Genomic DNA, 24,072 nt, shown 5'->3' on the forward strand with positions numbered 1-24,072 from the left:
AGATCCTGCAGGGCCCTGGTCTCATGAGACAGAGCATTCCACCAGGCCAGAGCCAGTGTTGAAAAGGCCCTGACTCTGGTTGAAGCTAATCTAAAGTCTGAAGCTAATCAGACTAATGACTCAATCTAGCTTAGTATTGTCTACACCGAATGGAAGTGGCTCTCCATGGTTTCAGGCAGGGAATACTAACAGCCCCACCTAGAGGCACCAGGGTTCGAAGCAGGCATCTTCTGCATTCAATGTTGATGCATGCAGACTCCTGAGCTATGGCCCTCCCAGTGGCCAATGAGCTTACTCTCTTAAGTAAATGTGCTCAGGACTGCAGCTTTATGCTAGGGCAGTGCTGATCTTTGGGAGAAGATTTCATACATGCTTTCCCTACCCTCCCAATTGTTATCACTGCAAAAATGAAAAATAGAACAGCACAAAAATTAAACCCATCCCTAACACCAGTAGTTCATGACATTTCCCTTGATGGCTGATCTTTTCTGAAAGCAGAATGCTTAAATGCCAAGCAGATTTATCATGAGAACTGGCCTTTTCCTTCATGTTTTTCTCCTCCAGACTTGGCCCAGAGGTCAAATGTTTCAATAGGAAAGGATGTCTGCTCCAGATTTGGTGACACTCACCTATATGTGAAAAGTGCCTCCTTACCCTTTGCAAAAGGCCTTCATTCTGCCCCAGTGCCCTGTTATAAATTTGCTGCATGATCACAGCCAAGACATCACCATCAACAGGGGAGAGGCTCAGCACTAGATCAAATAGCTTGCACTCAGCTGGTATCTGGGCTCAGTCAATGGCATCTCCAGTAGGAAAGATCAGAAAGCAGCTGATGGGCATGATCCTTGTCTGAGAGCTGCTGGTGGGCAGAGTAGCTCAGGGGTCGTGAACCTTTTGGGCTCCATGCAGGCCAGGGTCTAGTCTTGTGGGCCAAATTTGACGGGGCAGGAATGCCCACCTTGTTGCCAAGCAATTAGGAGTTTGGATGTCTCAGGACTTCAAAACACCATGCCCAGCCCAGGCACGGCATGTGACCACCAAATCCAGCTCTACTGCCTATCAGTTGATGAGCAGTAGTGCTGGAGCCTATTTTATGCACAATCTGGAGTGCACTTGCAGGTTTGGGTTTCATTTATTCTGGACAGCATAGCATTTCAAAGGGAGGGTGCAATGAGAGCTACCACCTCCATCCAGAAGTGACAGCATGGACAAAAAGAGCTCTGAATTCATGACTCACCACAGAGAAAGCCAACTTTGATACCTGTCAATCTGATGGATTCATACTGATGTCGAATTGAAAGTTGTTGGCTCTATCCATCTTAACAGGACAGCAGTAACACAACATTTCTGGTGTTATGTATTCTTCTGCCACACCACCAAAAAGCAGCTGCAGGAAGCTTTCCGTTGTGTGGCATTGCAGCAATGACTCTGTCAGTTTTATGTATGTTTATTTACAAGAAAAACACATCCAGAGCACAGCCCCCACCTGCTTGCATTAACAGTAGTTGATCAGTCTGAATCATTGTCCCTCCTCCAACAGGAAGGACACCAAAATCCCACCTTTCTTCTCCTTTTCTTCCGTTGTTCTCTGAGCTTCTCCAGTCTCCTAGTGCGGGGACTGAACAGCTAGCCCGCGTCCTCCCCGCTCCCAGAATACACAGCACCAGACTCTGGCTTATCTGCTGGCTGCCTGCCAATGCTCTGGCTGCCTTCTAACTCTCCCTCTCCTTGTGAGCTAACAGCATCTTCCTTGGGAAGGAGGGGGGCTGGGCTGCCCTTTCTAGACTCTGACAGCCAGCTCTTGTCTGCAGAGTTGGCCCCTTGCTCGCTTAGCTCAGTTTCTGAGGCTGACTCTTCCTCTGTGCTCTGGTGTGGGTGGGGGGTGGGCACGTTCCTGACATTGAGCATGGAGAAGGCACCACCACCTGGCTTAATGTATGCTGGATGAGCATGTGCCTTCACCCAAAACTGTAGAAGTGCTTTGAAATAAAAACAAACCACTGTGTTTAGAGAGGTCATTCCATAGATGGGACAATCTCCAGGAGGCAATGAGTGGGACCTTCGTCATCATGCGCATCATGGGCTTTGAGATGGGTCAACTCCTGCAAACCATTCAGCATTCCCGAGAAAACACTGAAGTTAAACCATGGATTTCTTACCTCTTCCACAAGCTGCAGCATACGACGAGTGCTTTCGAGTGACTGAGAAGGAAATGGGGGGGGGGGACAGAGGAAGAGAGTTAGAATTGCTAAACAGTTTCAGCTCAGAAACATGCAGAGCATAAGTACATCAAATAAAAAAAATGATGACATCTGTCTTATTTTAATTTATTTGCATGGTTCTCTTCCCCCTCTCACTTTATTTCCCCAACAACCCCATGACATAGGCTGGGCTAAGAGATAGTGATTGGCCCACAACCAGCCAGTGAGCTTCGTGAAGCAGGGGTTTGAATCTGGGTCCCTCTAGTCCTAGTCTAACACTATACCACTCTAACTCTTCTGATTGTTTTCCAACTACACCACACCAGACTATGGCTGCTTCAGGTGAAAAGGACAAGGTTCTTGTCCAGGTTCTAAGTAGAGGAAGTCATGAGAACCTTGCAACCAAAAATTTGCAGGTTAGTTGGGAGAAGCATTGGTGATAAATGTATCACCAATGGGGGAGAAGCTTCATTCTAAAGTTCTTTGTGATGGCGGCATATCATGGACTAAATACCACAAGGAGCAACACACCTTCAATGAGCAGTACATGTGTGGTTGCTTATTTAGATAATTTATGCCATCTTTCCCCCACCCAAAATACTGCTCAAAGAGGCTGCCCAAAGAAGCTTGTTAGATCTGTACCTAGCTAAATGCCCTAGCTTGTTTGTTGGTTGTAAAGACTAGAACAGAGAAGAGGAACCGGTAGTTCTCCAAATGTTGGTGGACTACAATTCCCACCATCCCTGGTCACTGGCTATACTGTTTGGGGCTGATGGGAACTGAAGTCCAACAACTTCTAGAGGGCCACAGGTTCTTCTTTGCTTGCCGAGGTGCATAAATGAAAGGCACAGAAAAATGACTCAATTTGCACTTTCTGGTATGTTTTAAACAAACAAAAGACACTTAAGTCACCAGAGGCGTTCTTCCTTCCTACATGAAGACTTCACAAAGTCAACAGCAGAATCTGGGAGAGGCCTTGCCGTTGGACCATATTTTGACCCCTCTAGAATTACTCTTCTGCATTCTTTCATGAGAAGGGTCACAGCTCATTAGTAGAGCACCTGGTTTTTCATGCAGAAGGTCCTGGGTTCAAACTCTTGCTTCTCTAGTTGGTGGGGAAGCCATGGCTCTTTGCTTGCTCTTGGACTCCAGCTCCCATCAGTCTCAGCCAGCATGGCCAACGGCCAGCGGTGGAGGAAGCCACTCAGGCCCAGGGATGGGGCGAGCTGCCCCTAGGGGCAGGGCACACCACGGGGTCTCTGGAGTCTGCCTGTCTCCTCCCACTCAGCCGCCCTACAGCTGGGGGCGGGGAGGCTGTGGGCAGACAATTTGGGCAGCATGGAGCCTGCGTGCGCCCAAGCCACAGAGTCTCTCCCAGGGGAGATGCATGTCTCGGGCATGCTGCAGGCCCCATGGTGAGTGTCGCCTGGCATTTTGTCACCCCCTCAGTGGTGACACCTGGGGCAGTCCGCACCCACCGCACCCCCTTCCTCCGCCCCTGCCAATGGCTAGGGATGGTGGAAGGTGTAGCAGCAGCTTTCTCATTTCTGAGTTCAGAACATCAAAATGACGGAGCTGAGAACGCAGGAACCAACAGAAAAACTCCACATTTATCTGGGTGAGGATCTTAGCCTGCAGACAACAGGCTGCATGAGGAGGCTGTGGGTTTTTTCCCTGCTTATCATTCCAGCCACATTTCCCTCACCTCATCGGTCATCTGGTCAGCACGCTGCTGCATTTCTTCCAACTCATTGCGCATGTCAGCGTCTTCGGCCATTTTGGCTGTGGGTGTGTGGGCTGGCCCTCTGCGTCAAGCAAATTTCCTTGGCTCTGCCAGCAAGCCTAGAACACAAGAAAGAAAGAAAGAAAGAAAGAAAGAAAGAAAGAAAGAGGAATAAATTCAGTGAAGCAAAATCAAACAGGTTTCACTCTGGACATTTGCGTGCTATGATGATCATTTTGAAAAGCAACATTAGATTAGTGACCTCACAGAAACAATTCTCTTCTGGATTATATCTGTGCGTCAGTGCCAGGTATTTTCAAAGAACCCTCTTAGATTACCGCTCTCACCGTCAAATCATTTAACTGTGCCAGGCAATTCTTATGAGCTAGAGAACAGTCATAGATTGTTCCCAAGGTGATGTTGTTCTATTTCTGGGGTATTAGTCACTCTCTTCAATAGGAACCCAAATGTTTGCTTCCTTGGTGCAATCACGAAGAAGAACTGATTCATTTCTGTTTTCTAAAGACACCAAGTCAGCCTCCATGGAGCTGCTAATCCGATGCAAAGTGACTGCAAGGAAAGATCTCACAAACAACGTTTTACCTCAGATGGTCAGAACTTTATTCAAAGTTGGTGACAGTATTAAAACAGCCATTTCTAAGGATCAGAATGTACCACAAAGCCCCAGCTGTTCCAGTTCCCCAAGCTTCAAAACTTGAGTAGAAATGGTTGGACTGTGGGTTGGGTCTTTGTTCTGCATGAAAGTTGTCTTCACTGAAAGAAGAAATATGGGGACACGGCCTTGTATGTTACCCCCTATGCCATCAGGAAAGGATAAAGCAATGGAGCTTGAAAACTTATTACGTAATAATACTAATACTACTACTAATAATAATTTATACCCCGCCCATCTGACTGTTTCTCCAGTCTACTTCCAGTCCATGTCAGTAGCACATTTTAAAGTTTGTTCCACACACCCCATTCCATGTTATTGTGCAGAATTTTAGAAACAAATCCATGTGAAAATGTGTATTGAAAAAGGAGGTAAGGAACAGGTCCATTCACATTGGAATACAAGCTGAACATATTCCTTGAACATCATTGCCTTGCTTGCAAAGCTGGTTTCCATAATACCATAATGCCTTCTGATCATGGGTGTTCTACAGCACAAAATGTTCCCCACCCCACTTCACACTGAGGAAGAACTTCTGAGGAAAAGCAGCAAGGACGCCCTTCTTTTTTCTATGACACACCATGGGAGGTCCCATAAACGGTGACATTTCACTATTGGCATAAACTGATGAAGCACACCTGTTGTCAGGGACCGTGCTGAGGAGGGCTGCACTGATGAGGGATGGTGGGAGTCTCCCCCTCCCCCTGCTCCAGGATCCTGAATCTTCCCAGGGACAGTGGGACAATATAGATTTGGAACAGTGGTTTGCAAAGGGACATAGTACAGAAGACAGAAATTGGGAAGAACTGGGTGGTGAACAGCTAGGAGGAGAAGAACTGGGACAGAGAGAGTTAACAGACTCACTTTCGCTGGAAAGCATCCATCTGCTCAGCCCAAGGTCAAGGAGAGCAGATAAGGTGGCAGTAAAGAAAGCACAATGGTTGCGAGATCAGGTTGCAAGACGCAGAAGTGACATGGATGACTAGGGGGGAAGTGGGTGGAACCCTTAATTGGGAGCACCTTCATCGCTCGGAATGGATTCTTTGTTCTCTCGCTGTGATCATTAAAATTTCTAACTGGTAAGAGACTCCTTTCCCTTTGTTCTACTTATCTACTGCCAAAGGGGGGGGGGGAGCTGAGTCCTTGAACTGACACCTGTCTTCTATAAGGACTGAAAACCATCAGTCATAATTTACAGCGGTTAAGGCTGACCCAGCTTTCAGAGAGCATCTAAACTACTTTGTTGTTGTTGTTTAGTTGTTTAGTCGTGTCCAACTCTTTTTGACCCCATGGACCAGAGCACGCCAGACACTCCTGTCTCCCACTGCCTCCCGCAGTTTGGTCAAACTCATGCTGGTAGCTTCGAGAATACTGTCCAACCCTCTTGTCCTCTGCCGTCCCCTTCTCCTTCTGTCCTCAACCTTTCCCTACTTTAGTTGATAGGATGAACTTGGCATCAGGGAACTCCTCTGAAACCTGTGTCCATTGACAGTGAGAGGATTTCAGTTTATGAAATCGCTTTTCCTCGATGACGCATCACCACTGTGGGAGAGAGGACTCTTCTCACTGAGATGCATCTGTTAATTAAATCTGAACAAGAGGCAATTGCCTGGATGTTGACATAACCGCTATCTCGCAGACATGACAAACCAAACAAACCTTAAATAAGCCATCAAGCGTTATATCGGAGGCTCAGATTTTCAAAACTGTATTCCACATGAATGTATTTTCAGTGTCTCCTCCATTTCAGAAATACAGTGGTACCTCAGGTTAAGAACTTAATTCGTTCCAGAGGTCTGTTCTTAACCCGAAACTGTTCTTAAACTGAGGTACCACTTTACTTAATGGGGCCTCCCGCTGCGGCTGCACCGCTGCCATGCAATTTCTGTTCTCATCCTGAAGTAAAGTTCTTAACCCGAGGTACTATTTCTGGGTTAGCGTAGTCTGTAACCTGAAGTGTCTGTAACCCAAGGTACCACTGTAATTGTGCAGCAATCTGGCTGTCAACAGGAAGATTGACTTGAAAGTGAGGGGGTAGGTAGAGATTGGGGGAGCATCCCAGGAACCCACCAGGAACCCCAATATGAAGAGGAGAAACAACCAGGAATGGCAATGAAGAGGAACTAGACATGTGCAGATGGGTGGAGCAAAAAAATGACAGAGACAGAAGTGGCCAGAGACAGAGATGGCACACATGACATTTATGTGGAGGAATATCAGTTGTGGCTCCAGATCAATCCCGAGATCCAAGATGGCTTATTTATTTTTAAAATTTATAAATCATCCTTCATCCAGAAATGGATTTCAGAGTGGTAAACATAGGCATAGGTTCCCAACAGAATAAAACATCAACTATTAAAAACTTCCCTAAACAGGGCTGCCTTCAGTTGTCTTCTAAAAGTCAGATAGTTGTTCATTTCCTTGACATCTGATGGGAGAGCTTTCCACAGGGCGGGCGTCAATACCAAGAAGGCCCTCTGCCTGGTTCCCTGTAACCTCACTTCTCACAATGAGGGAAGCACCAGAAGGCCCTCGGCGCTGGATCTCAGTGTCCTGGCTGAATGATGGGGGTGGAGACGCTCCTTCAGGTATACTGCGCCGAGGTCGTTTAGGGCTTTAAAGGTCAGCACCAACACTTTGAATTGTGCTCAGAAATGTACTGGGAGCCAATGTAGGTCTTTCAGGACCAGTGTTATATGGTCTCAGCGGCCACTCCCATTCACCAGTGTAGCTGCCACATTCTGGATTACTTGTAGTTTCCGGGTCACCTTCAAAGGTAGGCCCACACAGAGCACATTGCAGTAGTCTAAGCAGGAGATAACTAGAGCATGCACCACTCTGGCGAGACAGTCTGCGGACAGGTAGGGTCTCAGCCTGTGTACCAGGTGGAGCTGATAAACAGCTGCCCTGGACACAGAATTGACCTGTGCCTCCATGGACAGCTGTGAGTCCAAAATGACTCCCAGGCTGCACACCTGGTCCTTCAGGGGCACAGCTACCCCATTCACGACCAGGAAGATTGCAAATACATATGTGGCCACAATAAAATTGAAAGGAATAAAACCATTCAGGCAGCTATAAAGTAGGTTGCAGGAGATAGTATATTAAATGAGAACTTCTCTATGCTACTTTTGCAAGACAGGGCAAAATACAAGGACTACAGCCCAAGGCTGTGCATCTCCTCTTCACAGTAAGCTGATATACTTTTTCACACATTAATACAGTGGTACCTCGCAAGACGAATGCCTCACAAGACGAAAAACTCGCAAGATGAAAGAGTTTTTTGTTTTTTGAGTTGCTTCGCAAGACGAATTTCCCTATGGGCTTGCTTCGCAAGACGAAAACGTCTTTCGCCTTTTTCTTAAAACCGTCAATGCATTCCTATGGGAAACCATCAATACATTTCCTATGGGAAACCGTGCTTCGCAAGATGAAAAATTCACAAGACGAAAAAACTCGCAGAACGAATTAATTCCGTCTTGCGAGGCACCACTGTACCGTATTTTTCGCCCCATAGGACGCACCGCCCTATAGGACACACCTAGGTTTTTTTTGGGGGGGGGGAAATAAAGAAAAAAAATTATTCCCCCCCCCGCCAGGCATGGGGCTGGCGCGGGGGAAGCCTGAGCTTCCCCCAGCCCCCAGAACAGCCTGCTATCCGCAAGCCTAGGGAGCCGTGTCGGTCTCCCCAGGCTTGCGGACAGCTGTGCGAAGCCTGATCTTTATTAAAGGAAATGAACTGTTGCAACAGAGTCGCCACTCACCACACACAGGAGGGAGGAGAACACGGAACAATGGTGTGTGAGCCCCTATACAGACTTTTGAAATTGCCCCCTCTGTAGCTCAAGACCACCCCCTCCAAAACATACATACATCACAGAAGGAGGAGGTCTGCAGCAGAAATTTGAGCGTTGCTTCTCTCCTGTCTGCCAGGATACCTCATAATGCCTTACTTGCTTGCATTTTCTGGATAGCCTGGCCATTCCTTTGAGATGGTAAATACAGTGGTACCTTGGTTTTCAAATGCCTTGGTACTCAAATGCCTTGGTTCCCAAACACCGGAAACCCAGAAGTAAGTGTTCTGGTTTTAGAACGTTTTTCTGAAGCCGAACATGCAATGCAGCTGTCGGCTATTGTTTCCAAGGCTCCTGCACCAATCAGAAGCCACTCCTTGGTTTTCAAACATTTTGGGAGTCAAACAGACTTCTGGAGCGGATTAAGTTCGAGAACCAAGGTACCACTGTATTTGGCGCTTTTGTTTTTGCTATTTATTTTGCGTTTTTGAGGCTTTTTCGGTTCATTTGTTTTTGTGACTGTGTGGAACCCAGTTCAGCTACTGATTGATTGATTGATTGATTGATTGTGTGACTGTGGAAATGGATCAAAGCCCCCCATCCAAACAATGCCTATCATCAGTGCATGTAAGAAAAACAATTAATTTTAATTTTTATCATATACAATACCGTCTTATTTATTTTATAGTACAGTACATTGATTATTGCTTTATATTTTTGTTAGTCTTGTTAGTGAAATTCATGTTAAATTGCTGTTTTAGGGGTGGTTTTTAAAAGTCTGGAACGGATTAATCCATTTTGCATTACTTTCTATGGGATAGCGCGCCTTGGTTTTGGAACACTTTGGTTTTGGAATGGACTTCTGGAACGGATTAAGTTTGAGAACCAAGGCACCACTGTGCTTTAGTTCCTGAATTCCTTACGCATATTGATAGTTTGCTCAGCTTAACAGATATTTACCTGACTGTATTTGAAAGCCTTTGTAAGCCTCTACAGTCCAAAGACAATTGGAAAGCTTTTCCCATTTCCTTCTTCCTTGCAGATAAATATTTGAGGTCAATTTGGGAGAGTCAAAATGGCTTCAGGATTGTTCTCCTCTACTGTTTCAGACACGTGGTTTATATGCTTGTGTATGTATGGTTTGCCTTGTACGTTTATGCAGTGTTTTTTCTGGGGGGTACGCATACCCCTAAACATTTTATGAATCTTTGTACTTTTGTCCATTTACTGTTTTTATTTTTCCCAATTTGAACTATAAAGTGGTGATTTTCTTGAGTCAAAATGAGAGTACCCCTAAACATTTTCTTTTAGAAAAAAGCACTGCATTTATGAACATTTATTTTATATTTGAGATTCTTATAACAGTTGTTGTTGTTGTTTAGTCGTTTAGTAGTGTCCGACTCTTTGTGACCCCATGGACCAGAGCACGCCAGGCACTTATGTCTTCCACTGCCTCCCGCAGTTTGGTCAAACTCATGCTGGTAGCTTCGAGAACTCTATCCAACCATCTTGTCCTCTGTCATCCCCTTCTCCTTGTGCCCTCCATCTTTCCCAACATCAGGGTCTTTTCCAGGGAGTCTTCTCATGAGGTGGCCAAAGTATTGGAGCCTCAGCTTCAGGATCTGTCCTTCCAGTGAGCACTCAGGGCTGATTTCCTTAAGAATGGATAGGTTTGATCTTCTTGCAGTCCATGGGACTCTCAAGAGTCTCCTCCAGCACCATAATTCAAAAGCATCATTCGGCGATCAGCCTTCTTTATGGTCCAGCTTTCACTTCCATACATCACTACTGGGAAAACCATAGCTTTTACTATACGGACCTTTGTTGGCAAGGGGATGTCTCTACTTTTTAAGATGCTGTCTTATAACAGAGGTTTTCCTTATTCCTAGAAGTATAGCTTCCGATGAGCTGTACCACCCACATCCAGCTCCTCAGGGGTCAGAACAGCAAAAGTGTTTTGTAATATGTGGATTGCTCTGACAAGGTCATCCGTGTTTGTAAAGCACCGCAAATGATTTCTTTAAGAAAAGGGGATTGTATACCAGTATTTAGTCATAATTAACGATGCCCCACAGGAGGCCTGGCTCATCTTTATTTATAGAAACAGCAGAGCAATTCAACAAGGTTACTCATTTGCAAAAAGTACATTGCACAGAAGAATAATTCCAGATTTCCAGCTACGGACCCCGCAGAATCTGCACAATTTACTACTAATTGATATCTTTGCAATAAATTGTCTTAATTGCGTGCAATTAACGTTACAGCTGTGCTGTGGTGCATAGGCTAGAAAAGGGAGAGACAAAAAAATGTCTCAGGTAATGATTCTGAATCTGTTTGATGCTCGGAGCCTCAGACAACCACCCATTGTAGCAGCTAGAAAAATAGTTTCTCGTAGTGTTAAGCCAAAAATGGGGAAAGGATGGTGACAACATCTTTCAAGATCGTTTCATCATCCATGAATTAAGCCCCCAGGTTTGAGGTATTTTTAAAGACTCCTTTGCAGAGGGGTGTGAAATTGTAATGGAAATGGTTTATTGAATATTTACAGATAAATTGTAAACAGATAAGAACATTGGCAGGAATGGGGGAAATTTATAACTTATCTTAAAGACCACTGTAAACAGTTAAAATCATAAGTAGGCTATCACTTGTAGTTTAAGGTTGAATTCTGGACATAATGGGAGATGTAAAAGATTTGGATTATCATAAAAGATGCAGGAGGAAATGATTAATAATAGGACCCAGAAAATGTTCAAATAAAATATTTGTAAAACAAAACCAAACCCAGAAACCTTCTATCTAGGTATTTTGTCCACAGACATCCCAGGTGATAAGAAAAGGATATTTTTATACGCAACAGCAGCAGTGAGAATGTTGGTTGCCAGAGATTGGAAGGGAGAGAAAACCCCATCGAAGGAATCAAACAATCTAAAGGTTTACAAAGGTGTGGGAAGGTTATAGAGGGTATTTTAAAACAACATTGTTCCCAACTAAAATCTTTATTTACCTGGACTAATTTTCACAAATTGCATGAGTGATAAATATTGTATTGGATATAACATAGATGATGGTTAAGGTGATAAAGGACGCAGTCAGCACCAACACTTAGAATTGTGCTCAGAAATGTACTGGGAGCCAATGTAGGTTTTCAGGACATGGTCTCGCCGCTGCTCCCAGTCACCAGTCTAGCTGCCACATTCTGGATTAGTTGTAGTTTCACCAGATCTGCAATCAGGGCTAATTAACAGTTTAGCCAAGGGTGATTTGAAGTTTGTTTAGTCAAATTTTGTCACTCCTTTTCTGCTGAAGAAACAGAAGTTCATTTTCCACCGGGAAATGATATACAGTAATACCTCCACTAACGTCCACCTTGTCTAGCATCCATTCCGGCGAACGTCCGCAGCAAACCCGGAAGTACCAGAATGGGTTACTTCCAGGTTTGCCACTTGCATATGTGCAGAAGTGCTAAATTGCGCTTCCCGCATGCGCAGAAGCACAAACCACTCCACATGCATGCACAGATGTGGCGCTTTGCCCTACGTCCTTTTCGGCTAGCGGCTGGGGCTCCGGAACAGATCCCAGTCACAAAACAAGCTACAGTGGTGCCTCGCAAGACGAAAAGAATCCGTTCCGCGAGTCTCTTCGTCTTGCGGTTTTTTTCGTCTTGCGAAGCAAGCCCATTAGCGGATTAGCGCTATTAGCGCTATTAGCGGTTTAGCGGCTATTAGCGGCTATTAAAGGCTTAAGGGATTAGCGGATTAGCTGCTAAAAGGCTATTAGCGGCTTAGATCAGCTGATAAGCGGCTTAGATCAGCTGTTAAGTGGCTTAGCGATCAGCTGTTAAGCGGCTTAGCGAACAGCTGTTAAGCGGCTTAGGGGCTTGGGGAAAGGGGGGGGGAGGGGAAAAAAACCCCAGGAATCGCAAGACATTTTCGTCTTGCGAAGCAAGCCCATAGCAAATTTGTTTTGCGAAGCACCTCCAAAACGGAAAACCCTTTCGTCTAGCGGGTTTTCCGTCTTGCGAGGCATTCGTCTTGCGGGGCACCACTGTACGTCTGTACAATGTAATGAAAAGGATGTTTAAAATAACTTTTGTAAACAAACAAACAAACACCAGAAGCTTTAATTTTGGGAATTATAGGGACAAAACTACCTAAACAGTATAGAAACTTATTCATGTATGCGACTACTATGGCAAGAATGTTACTTGCCCCAAAACAAAAAGAAGTCGCAGCAAAGGAAGAATGGATCCAAAAACCTATGGAATATGCAGAAATGGCGAAACCTATCAGAAGAATAAGAAATCAAGATAACAAACTTTTAATAAAAGAATGGAAATGGTTTATTGAATATTTACAGATAAATTGTAAACAGATAAGAACATTGGCAGGATTATTGAAGTAACCTGCAGTTTCATAAGAGTACAGTGGTGCCTCGCAAGACAAAAAGAATCCGTTCCGTGAGTCTCTTCGTCTAGCGGTTTTTTCGTCTTGCGAAGCAAGCCCATTAGCGGATTAGCGGATTAGCACTATTAGCGGTTTAGCGGCTATTAAAGGCTATTAAAGGCTTAAGGGATTAGCGGATTAGCTGCTAAAAGGCTATTAGCAGTTTAGTGCCTTAGGAAAAGCGGGTGGGGAGCGAAAAAAACAACAACCCAGGAATCGCAAGACATTTTCGTCTTGCGAAGCAGGCCCATAGCAAATTCGTCCTGCGAAGCACCTCCAAAACGGAAAATCCTTTCGTCTAGCGGGTTTTCCATCTTGCGAGGCATTCGTCTTGCGGGGCACCACTGTATATATTTAAAGAAGACGAATAAATGAGCAATTTAAGTTAATTTGGATATGCAGAAGATATGAATAATAAATTTAAGGAACCACAGACAGAGGTGGAAGGAAGTCAAGTTTTGAAATGTCAAAATGATTGTAAAACTAGTGAAATGTATAAACTTGAAAAGTATATATATATATTTTTAAAAAGGAACAGATGTTCAAGTGGGTGCGAAACTCATTTGCAAATGATGTCACCAAGTTGTCTTTGATTGCGCAAGAAGAACAACCCATTGTCATGCAATACATAGGACCCTCAAGGATAGATTTTTGGAAGAGAGGTTACCTGAATTCTGGCTTCATGTTACCAGAATTACTGAATTTCCACTGACCTTGCTGATGAAGCTATATTTGTGCTGGTGCCATTTGGTGGTACATATTTTTGCAAGACAGATTTTTCAGCAGCGACTGCTGTGAAGATGAAATACAGCGGCAGGCTACATATCAATAATGCTCTGAGACCATGGGCGACAGCCATCAAACCCTGCGTTGACCTACTTGTTGGCAAAATGCAAGCTCAGCAATCCTACTGATACTTGCCCAAATGGGACTTCATTGTGATTATTTTTTTAAAAAAAGAATATTTATAGTTGGTTATATATAACATTGCTTGTGTAACCATTTTTAGAATAAACCATTTTTAGATTAAATCAATTTTATAATAATGTTTTATAGCTTACAAGGCAATATCCCGCAATTGGGTGATTGGGGTTCTGACATTCCCATCAAAATAAATGGCAAATAGCTTTGTCAGTGCTGTGCACAATTTCTTTTTCTTTTCTATTTTAGTGTTCTATACGATCGTTCCTTCTCTCTCTCTTTTCCCCCCTGATAGTAATTTTTATTAATTTTCAATTATAATCCAATAATAGCCTCATTATAACAATACCAATTTATAATACAATTAATAATATCAATCATTCAAATACCAAATTATATAATTTAGATAAGGTCGCCCCCACATAATAATAATAATAATAATAATAATAATAATAATAATAATAATAATAATAATTTTTATACTCCACCCATCTTGCTGGGTTTCCCCAGCCACTCTGGGCAGCTTCCAACAAAACACTAAAATACAATAACCTATAAAACATTAAAAGCTTCCCTAAACAGGGCTGCCTTCAGATGTCTTCTAAAAGTTTGGTAGTTATTTTTCTCTTTGACATCTGGTGGGAGGGTGTTCCACAGGGCAGGTGCCACTACCGAGAAGGCCCTCTGCCTGGTTCCCTGGTTCTTGAACGTAATCTGTTCCAGAAGTCTGTTCGGCTTCTGAAACATTTGAAAACCAAGGCACGGCTTCCAATTGGCACAGGTGCCCCCGAAACAATAGCTGACAACCTCAACTGTTTGGGGTTTTCGGTATTCAGGAGCCAATTTGTTCAGCAATTAAGCCGTTCGAGAACCAGGGTTCCACTGTATATATAAATAAAGAAATCAACACAATTGAAATAACCCTTAGTATTGGGAAGGGGGTGAACCTGCTGTAGAATCTTACTCCACACATTAATTCTGAATCACAGTAAAATTGCTGAGTTTCATCTGGTTCATACCACATGGATCTACCCATAGATAGATGACCGTTCCCAAGTACAGTGGTACCTTGGGTTACATACGCTTTGGGTTACAGACGCTTCAGGTTACAGACTCTGCTAATCCAGAAATAGTACCTTGGGTTAAGAACTTTGCTTCAGGATGAGAACAGAAATCATGCTCCAGCGGCGCGGCGGCAGCAGGAGGCCCCATTAGCTAAAGTGGTGCTTCTGGTTAAGAACAGTTTCAGGTTAAGAACGGATGTCCGGAACGAATTAAGTACTTAACCCAAGGTACCACTGTACTGGAAAGAACTTCTAAATAGTGCTGCGAGCCTTCCTCTCTGCAATTTTCCGTAGCTGGAAAGAGTTTTCAAGCAGCAGATGCCAAGCCACTGGGGGCAGAAGCTAAGTCAGAGAGAAGATCCGGCACTGGGAAATTCATTTCCCACCCTCAGGGTAGCTGTGGTGAAGTCCTATGGCTCAGAAATACTCAGAAGCACAATCATTTCTGTTCTGCTCAATCTATCCATGCAGAGATCCAAGGGAAAGTATAGGAAGTCTTTTCTTCATAGAATCATAGAATAGAATCATAGAATCATAGAGTTGGAATAGACCACAAGGGCCATCGAGTCCAACCCCCTGCCAAGCAGGAAACACCATCAGAGCACTCCTGACATATGGTTGTCAAGCCTCTGCTTAAAGACCTCCAAAGAAGGAGACTCCACCACACTCCTTGGCAGCAAATTCCACTGTCGAACAGCTCTTACTGTCAGGAAGTTCTTCCTAATGTTTAGGAGGAATCTTCTTTCTTTTAGTTTGGATCCATTGCTCCCTGTCCACTTCTCTGGAGCAGCAGAAAACAACCTTTCTCCCTCCTCTATATGACATCCTTTTATATATTTGAACATGGCTATCATATCACCCCTTAACCTCCTCTTCTCCAGGCTAAACTTGGTGAGATATATCCTTTGTTCACTTCTCCGTCTGTGGAACTGCAGGCTGTGGGAAATTTAGGTCCTTCTTTTCCTTGTGTCTCTTTCTGGTGGATAAAAGGCTATGATGCACTCCACAGTTGCAAGCCAAGATTCCTTTTCTCTTCTGCTCAACAACCCCTGGTCAAATTCAACAAATAAATCTATGCAATGGATCCATGGCTCAAGCACTAAGCCAGGGATAGCTAACCAGATGTTGCTGCAAAACTATTTCCATCTTCTCTGACTCTTGGTCATGCTGGCTGATGCTTATGGGAGTTGACATCAGGAGTGCCTCAGGTTAGCTCTCAAATGCTTGCTGCATCATACATATTAGGTCAGGTGCTAAGCTCTTTTTAAAGAGCTCTGGGTTGGGCTGATGACAATGTAATCTGACCTCTCCAAGCACAGGATCAAATCTTTGATTACTCATAACTCTTGTAATGATGCTATTGTTGATGCTGGCAGCAATTTTATCATGGAGTCTACTGTAAAGGTAAAGGACCCCTGGACGGTTAAGTCCAGTCAAAAGCGACTATGGGATTGTGGTGCTCATCCTGCTTTCAGGCTGAGGCAGCCAGTGTTTGTCCACAGACAGCTTTCTGGGTCATGTGGCCAGCATGACTAAACCGCTCTTGGCACAATGGAACACCATGACGGAAACCAGAGCACATGGAAATGCTGTTTACCTTCCTGCTGCAGCGGTACCTATTTATCTACTTGTACTGGCATGCTTTCAAACTGCTAGGTTGGCAGGAGCTGGGACAGAGCAATGGGAGCTCAACAAGTTGCGGGGATTCGAGCCGCCAACCTTCCAATTGGCAAGCCCAAGAGTCTCAATGGTTTAGACCACAGAGCCACCTGCGTCCCCTACAAAGGGCTTATCCACACTTACTTTTCCTCAACTCTTTCCAGGTGCAGGTCGCGCTTTAAAGCTTTGTGTCTGAGTGCCCTTTTTTCCTTTTGCTCCACAGTGTTCCCCTCAAAGGTTCGCTCTTTAAAGCTCAGTCGGCACAAACAGCAATCTGCAGAAATCCCAGATTGACATTTGCTCCAATTGAACGCTAAAGAGCAGGCTTTCATGGGGAAAGCTCAGGGCAAAACACACACAAAGCATAGGCTTTGGACACAGAACTTTTAAGTGTGGACCTGCCTGGATAGAACAGAGCAAAACCTAAGTGTGGATAAGCCTTATGTTTTAGTCAGAGTAGACTTGCTGAACATAATTAACCTAATTTAGGCTAGTTCATTAATTTCAATAAGTCTACTATGAGTAAAACTTAGTTGGTCCAAATCCCAGTGTACTTTTATTTAGTTCGCACAACTGGTTGGGAAGACCACAGAGCTCATCTGTTCTTACTTGATTCAAAGAATGCTTTGGCCCTCATTCCGCCCAATAGTTTTGGATGGGGATGTTCACACACAGCTACATCAAATGTGTTCAAGTACACTGAGATGATGATTGTAATGCACTTGTAATGCATATCCAAATGTGCAAATTTTTCAGTGTTGGTTACATGTGCATTGAAGGCATCTTCCACCTGCAGGAAACGGGGTGCGTATCTGCAGCGGTTCCAATCTCTTCTCTCTCCTTGAAAACCCCCAGCGACAGCAAACCCCAAACTTTCCTGAATGTTGTCTGTACACAGATAAGAGGGTTCAGACAGAAGGATGCACCTCACCCTGAATGCCTCATAATTGCTTTGTTTTTCTGCTTTTGTTTTTAGCATCCAAGTGTTTCAAATGTATATAAACCTGCAACCTTACAACAACTATGTAAGGCAAACAACCATTATTATGCCCATATTGCAGACACCAGACTGAGGCTGAGAGAAAGACTTGCAGAGAGTTCAGGACAATGGCAAGAGTCAAATCTGGAACTCCCTGAGTCATATGCTAAACTGGTTAGCATGTAATGTTAAACTATGGTTTCATGTGGAAGAGTAGCATGCAGCTGCACCAAGTCAATGCAATGCTTGCTTCATTCTTCCCTTGATCCCATATTCCTCCGATTGTTTATTTTATGGTTTGGTCACAAAACAAAGTACGCCACGTCCCCAGTGAAATTCTATAGAGGCTACTCATCAGTTTTCAGACTTCAGCCTAAGAATGAAAGGAAGTCAAACAAATACAGCCCAGCAATCAAGTGCTGCTGCTTTTATTATGAACTTGAAATTTGGATAGTATTCTATTAATGCTCAATTTTATTCCTGCCCAGATGCTGTGCTGTTATTCCACGGTTCATCTAAACTAAAATTACAAATCTTGGCAGGCAACCCAGCTGAAGTGTGTGCGTGCCTTGCAGGAAAGTCAAATAAAGTACTGTAATTTTCCACAGCAAAACCAGCACATTGGACAGACAAGGTTCTCTTTTAAAAGTCCGGCCCCTTTCAAAGCATGCACACAGGGGCAGCATCAACAAGACAGAGCTGCCTTGGGGCTATTCTGTTAAAAGGCAGTGAAGACCAACCCAAATACATTTTAGCTCTGCTGCCTGAACAAACAGCGGATATTTTATTTGTGTGCTCTATTTGCCCCCGATGTTAGGTTTTGTTTTTCTTTTCAAATGCACACGTTGCAAGCTAAGACAGTGCTTGTTTTTTTAAACATCGTTATCAGCGTCATCATCAACAAGAACAAAACAGAAGCCTTGGTTATGTAAAAAATATGATTAACGTCTACCCTGATAACATATTGTTGCATTGCACCCCAATTTCTGAGCAGTGGGAGATTCCAGGGTCTGTGTTTTCTTTTGGAGCACCAGAAACTGTGGTGTCTTGAGGATATATGGTTTATTCACACAAATATGCAACCCGAGCCAGTGATGGGGAGGTTCACAGCATTAATGCTCCAAGTTGGTCCTGTTTCTCCCATAACTGCAGCCTTGGATTCAAACAGAAATCAAACGTTGTGCTTGCTGCTTTCCCTCTCATTCACATCACAGCCCCCAAACTCTGGTTTTGTCTATTAAGGGAGGGAGCCCCCATCCATTTGACATCTAACACCAAGCCCCTTAACCCTTTGTTCTCTTACTGGCCCATCACCCAGGTGATCGGCTCATTAGAAAGCTAGCCTGGTTATATTTTAACACTGCATCCAGGGGTTAGAAGGGTATTGCAGACAGCCTACTCCCCACCCCATTCCCCCACTCATAACAAGATAATTCCAAATTGACAACAACAGAGAACTAGTATTCTGCTCTTGTATTTCACAGAACGGATGATTAACAGCTCTCCTTCTCTCACTTTTCTAGTCTCATCTCCATTGCCTGATGTTCTGGCAATGTGCATCTCTTTATTCCTTCTCGCCCCTGAGTAAAAGCTAAGCAAACAAAATATCACTGCAGAATGGCTGCTGTATTTTTTTAATAAAATAAAAAATGCAGTGAAGAGAAGAAATCACCACCGCCCTTTACGTTTTCTGAGCAGCGGAGCCACTAATATTATGATGTAGGCAGAAGGAGCTGCTGTCAGTGGAAGTATCTGATCATCTAGCATGCAAAAAATTAAAAAAAAAATTCACCAGGAGAAAACATGCACACAGCCTTGCATATGAACACACACGTGCTTGTGCATATACATGTGTGCAAACACACACATGTGTAAAGATGCACACATGCACACACAGAGGAGGCTTTCCACTAACATTTGATGCATACCCACACATGTGTGCTAATGCATAATACTGGCTAACTCCTTGTGGTGGGGGGTGGAGCTTAGGAATGGTAAACAGCCATGCAAGTCCCCACCCACCCCTCCATGTTAACTGCTGTGCATAATGCGTGCATAGAACGCACACTCTGCCCTCGCCATCTCCCTTCAGCCACCAGATATGACTGTGTTTTAATTGAGCCTTGTCATCTTACAAAGCCAACTGATCGAAGCAGCGTACGGTCATGACTAATAAGCAGGATCTGAGTGGCTCTGTGGCAAGGCCCGAGGCGAATGAGTAAGCACTAAAGGGGAGGGAGGGGGGAGGGAACAGGCAGCTTCCACCCCCTCGTGCTGCCTGCACAGAGGCCTGTCACATGGACCTTCTCCGTGAACTGTGAGGAGCAGCTCCCTGAATCCCTCTGGAAGGCGAGACCACATGCCAGACCTTTCACAGAGCTGATGTGCAGATCAGCAGACAAAGTCAGCCTGCAGAGTCTTTCCCCCAAGCTTTTTCTTAAATCCTGCAATCCTCCCGTCCCTCCACCGCAACTGAATGAGTAATCATTGGCTGACCCACACAAGTGTGTGTCCATTCTTGAAGGCAGGGGTAACACAGTGGTGCCCTCTGTGGGATAAATCCAGCTTCATTTAATCAGCATGCTTAATTCATGCATGAAGGGGTTAAGACCATAGACTAAGTTGTCCTGCCAGGGTTAGCTAGGTCACACCTCCTCTCCTTGGGTGAGGAAGGGTTACCAAACTCTTTGTTCTCCTACTTCCACCATGTGAATCCCACCAGTAAGGAGGTGTAATCTGGAGGCTCCAAGCTTAGACTCTGTGGCTTTAAGCAAGCCATCTTTGTGTTTCAAATAATTTAGAAACATTTATTGTTCTACTGCCTGTCTTTTCTTACTGCTGTATGGAAAAGCACATGATTCTGACCTTTGAAGAATTTGTAAGTAAACTTTTTAAAAAAATAAAAAATACTAAATGGGTCGTCTCTCTTTATGCTAAGGGAACTGGGGTAAATTGGGAGCAACTTAGAAGAGGATATTTTAAAGATTTAATGGTAAATCACACTTTACTTTGCTGAATATTTTGTGATTTTAAAATAATCTCTGCTGGAGTTTTCTAACTTGGTTCTTGGCATCTGAGGATTTCCCCTTTTGGTTAACCCCTCCTAGAGGTGCCACAATAAAACTACTACCACACTTGCAAAGCTAAGCAGGGTCTGGTATGGTTTCAAATTGGATGGGAGACCATGTGCTGAGATTCCTGCATCGCAGGGGGTTGGACTAGATAACCCTTGGACCCCTTCCAACTCTCAGGTTCTGCAATTCTGTGATATTACCCTAAAGTATTTTTCCCATTTAACCAAAATGCAAAAATCAACCCCCCCCTCCAGATGTGGCATGGGATCACTCTGATTTGGTAGTCTACCCACGTGACTTTAAGTGGTTCACCAGAAAGCAGAGGACTTGCATTTAGCACTGAATATAAACAGTCCTGAGTGTGCAAAGGAATATTTGGTAATACACTTCTTATCGTTGCCGAGCAGTTGTAGCTTGAGGTGGTCATTTTTACTCTTTTTCCAGAGGCTTCCCTCTTGTATTTAACTGAACTCTCTCAAATACTCCTTTAAAATTAGCAGTTAGGCAGTTGAAACAATCTCAGGCTACCATTTCTAACCCCACTTACCTGGGAATAAGCCCTGTTGACTTCAAGAGGGCTGACATAGTTAGGATTGCACTATAAGTTATTAAATTGTTTTAGCATTAGGCTCCATCTGCACTGTACATTTTGAGCAGCGTCATGCCACCTTAAAGATCCTTAAAGGATCTTGGGAACTGTAGTTTGCTAAGGGCGCTGAGGGTTGTGAGGAGACCTCCTACTCCCCCCTCCCCTCACATTTCTCAGAGTTGCCCAGGAACAGCAATTGGGTTCCTAAACTGTATTGAGAACTGTTGCTCTGTAAGGGTAATAGGGGGACGCGGGTGGCGCTGTGGATTAAACCACAGAGCCTAGGACTTGCTGATCAGAAGGTCAGCAGTTCGAATCCCTGCGATGGGGTGAGCTCCCGTTGCTCGGTCCCTGCTCCTGCCAACCTAGCAGTTTGAAAGCACGTCAAAGTGCAAGTAGATAAATAGGTGCCGCTCCAGCGGGAAGGTAAACGGCATTTCCGTGCGCTGCTCTGGTTCACCAGAAGTGGCTTAGTCATGCTGGCCACATGACCCGGAAGCTGTATGCTGGCTGCCTCGACCAATAAAACGAGATGAGCACCGCAACCCCAGAGTCGGCCACGACTGGACCTAATGGTCAGGGGTCCTTTTCCTTTAACGACTCTCAGCACCCGTAACAAACTACAGTCAGGGGCGTACGAAGGGGAGGGGCGGAGGGCGGTATGCCCCAGGTGCCACCCTGGGGAGGGTTGACAAGATGGCTCGCTGCCTCCCCCCCCAGCTCTAGAGCAGCCAAGGGTGCCGCATGTGCCCCATCTGTATGGGTGTCACACTTGCGCCGCCGGGCGGTTTGCCCTGCCCCTCAGTGCCCCGCCCCAGGTGCCAGAGCAGCTTCCTCCGCCACTGACTACAGTTCCCAGAATCCTTTGGGGGAAAGCCATGACTCTTGAAAGTGGTATGATGCTGCTTAGTTATGAATCAGTTAATGAAGACTGCATAAATATGCCTATCTGGAAGGGGGGGAGGGGAAGTTCTTTGATTTTAGCTCTGTGTTGTGTCTTCCTTATCATTTCCATCCCTTGACATCTGACTGGAATGGTCCCAAGAGCCTCAGAACCCTAGATAGTCAACACATTTGCCCAGTGCTTTCCCCCCCTAAAAACATGTTTAGGGGTACAGTGGTATCTCGGGTTACATACGCTTCAGGTTACATACGCTTCAGGTTACATATGCTTCAGGTTACAGACTCCACAAACCAAGAAATAGTGCTTCAGGTTAAGAACTTTGCTTCAGGATGAGAACATAAATCGTGCTCCGGTGGCGCGGCAGCAGCAGGAGGCCCCTTTGGCTCAAGTGGTGCTTCAGGTTAAGTACAGTTTCAGGTTAAGTACAGATCTCCGGAACGAATTAAGTACTTAACCCAAGGTACCACTGTACTCTCATTTTGACTCAAGAAAACCACCATTTTATAGTTCAGATTGGGGAAAATAAATACAGTAAATGGACAAAAGTACAAAGATTCACAAAATGCTTAGGGGTATGCGTACCCCTGAGACCCCCCCCCCCCAGGAAAAAAGCACTGTATTTGCTCATTCCATTAGTTGTTGGTCTAGGCAAAGTAAGCAAATATTCACCAACGTCAATGGTTCCCAACGTGATCATTAGACAGCAACGGCTTGACGTTGGAAATAAAATCCCTGGGTTCTCCAGGTGCGACTCGTTAAAGAAAAGGTACAAATGATTTGATTTAGGCTTGCCACCATCCCTTTTGGCAGGCATATTCATCCACTTGAAAGGCAAAATCATATAAGCATTCACGCCAATCCGTTAATTGGAGGTCAAATTGCTCCTGCGATAATGTTTCGGAGCCGAGGCCGACGACTGCATAAAAACCCGTAGCTTTGCTATTCATACACGTTTGATAGCGTTTGACATTTGTAGGCTGACTAACAAATTATATTAGCCACAGGAGTGTTCAACAGAACCCCACAGACGCATAATTCTTATTTGCTCGTTTCCAAAGCACGGTGCCGGTTCACTCCCCGACTTCTGGTCCTCAGCTACGGCACACATCCTGCTCAGCAATGTTAATACGACGAAGCCCCAAGAACCACACACCTGTGTTTTGTTAGCCCCAAAATGCAAAATGAGCGAGGTCCCAACTAAAGAAGAATGGCAACTTAAACTGATGGAATATGCGCAGCTTGCAGATTTAACATATAGAATTAGAGAACAAGAAGAACATTTGTTTAGAGAAGATTGGAAAACGTCTGTTGCATATATGGGGAGAAATTGTGTACACCTGGAAACACTGGCAGCACTAAGATAAATTCAACAGTGTAAATAACATTTGATGGATATTTTAATGGACTGTTGAATATTAAACAGCCCTGTTTAGAGAAGTTTTTAATGACTGATGCTTTAATGTATTTTTAATCTTTTGTTGGAAGCTACCCAGAGTGGCTGGGGAAACCCAGCCAGATGGGTGGGGTATAAATAAAAATTATTATTATTATTATTATTATTATTATTATTATTATTATTATTATTAAATGGTTTAGTTTTCATAAAATATGCAAGAATCTATGATATGCAAAATGAACCATGGAAAGAGAAGAAGGGAAATCATTGACATTTTAAGGATGCTATAAAGTGGTTGCACATGCCTGGTTTGGGAAGCCAGGATAGAAGAACGTGAACACCAAATTTCGTTTCCACCCCTCCGAGTACTCAACACAAACCAACACACAAACGCACAACCTTTGTGTTTCCAGCGATTAAATCATAGCTTGGCAGGAGACGATTTATCATGTACTAATATAGGCATTGAACTTGCACCCCCTCCGTCTCCCCGTGACCAATCAGCAAGGCTTCTAGGGCATCAGCATGTCGCGTGAGCAGCAGATTAATGGAAAGATGCAGCAAGCAAAATCCTTTCTGCTCAGACTGTTTCTATCCAAGGATCAAGCCCTTCCCCTCTGCAGAAGGTTTTATTGATTTGTCTTCTTTAG

At 44.4% G+C, this 24,072-nt stretch overlaps 1 protein-coding gene across 2 annotated transcripts in view; it reads right to left on the reverse strand.

The window, feature by feature from the left end:
• Positions 1–24,072, reverse strand: part of SNAP25 (synaptosome associated protein 25) — a 76,082-nt gene that overhangs the window by 20,682 nt on the left and 31,328 nt on the right. For both annotated transcript variants that reach the window (XM_083432020.1, XM_083432019.1), the window contains exons 2-3: positions 3,907–4,043; positions 2,160–2,201 (exon numbers count right to left, since the gene is read on the reverse strand). In XM_083432020.1, the coding sequence (XP_083288146.1) occupies positions 2,160–2,201; positions 3,907–3,978 (114 nt within the window). In that variant the 5' untranslated portion in view covers positions 3,979–4,043. The remainder of the gene's footprint in view (positions 1–2,159; positions 2,202–3,906; positions 4,044–24,072) is intronic.

The sequence above is a fragment of the Podarcis tiliguerta genome (genome assembly GCF_965153285.1).
Source record: "Podarcis tiliguerta genome assembly, chromosome: 3".
NCBI classification, from domain to species: domain Eukaryota; kingdom Metazoa; phylum Chordata; class Lepidosauria; order Squamata; family Lacertidae; genus Podarcis; species Podarcis tiliguerta.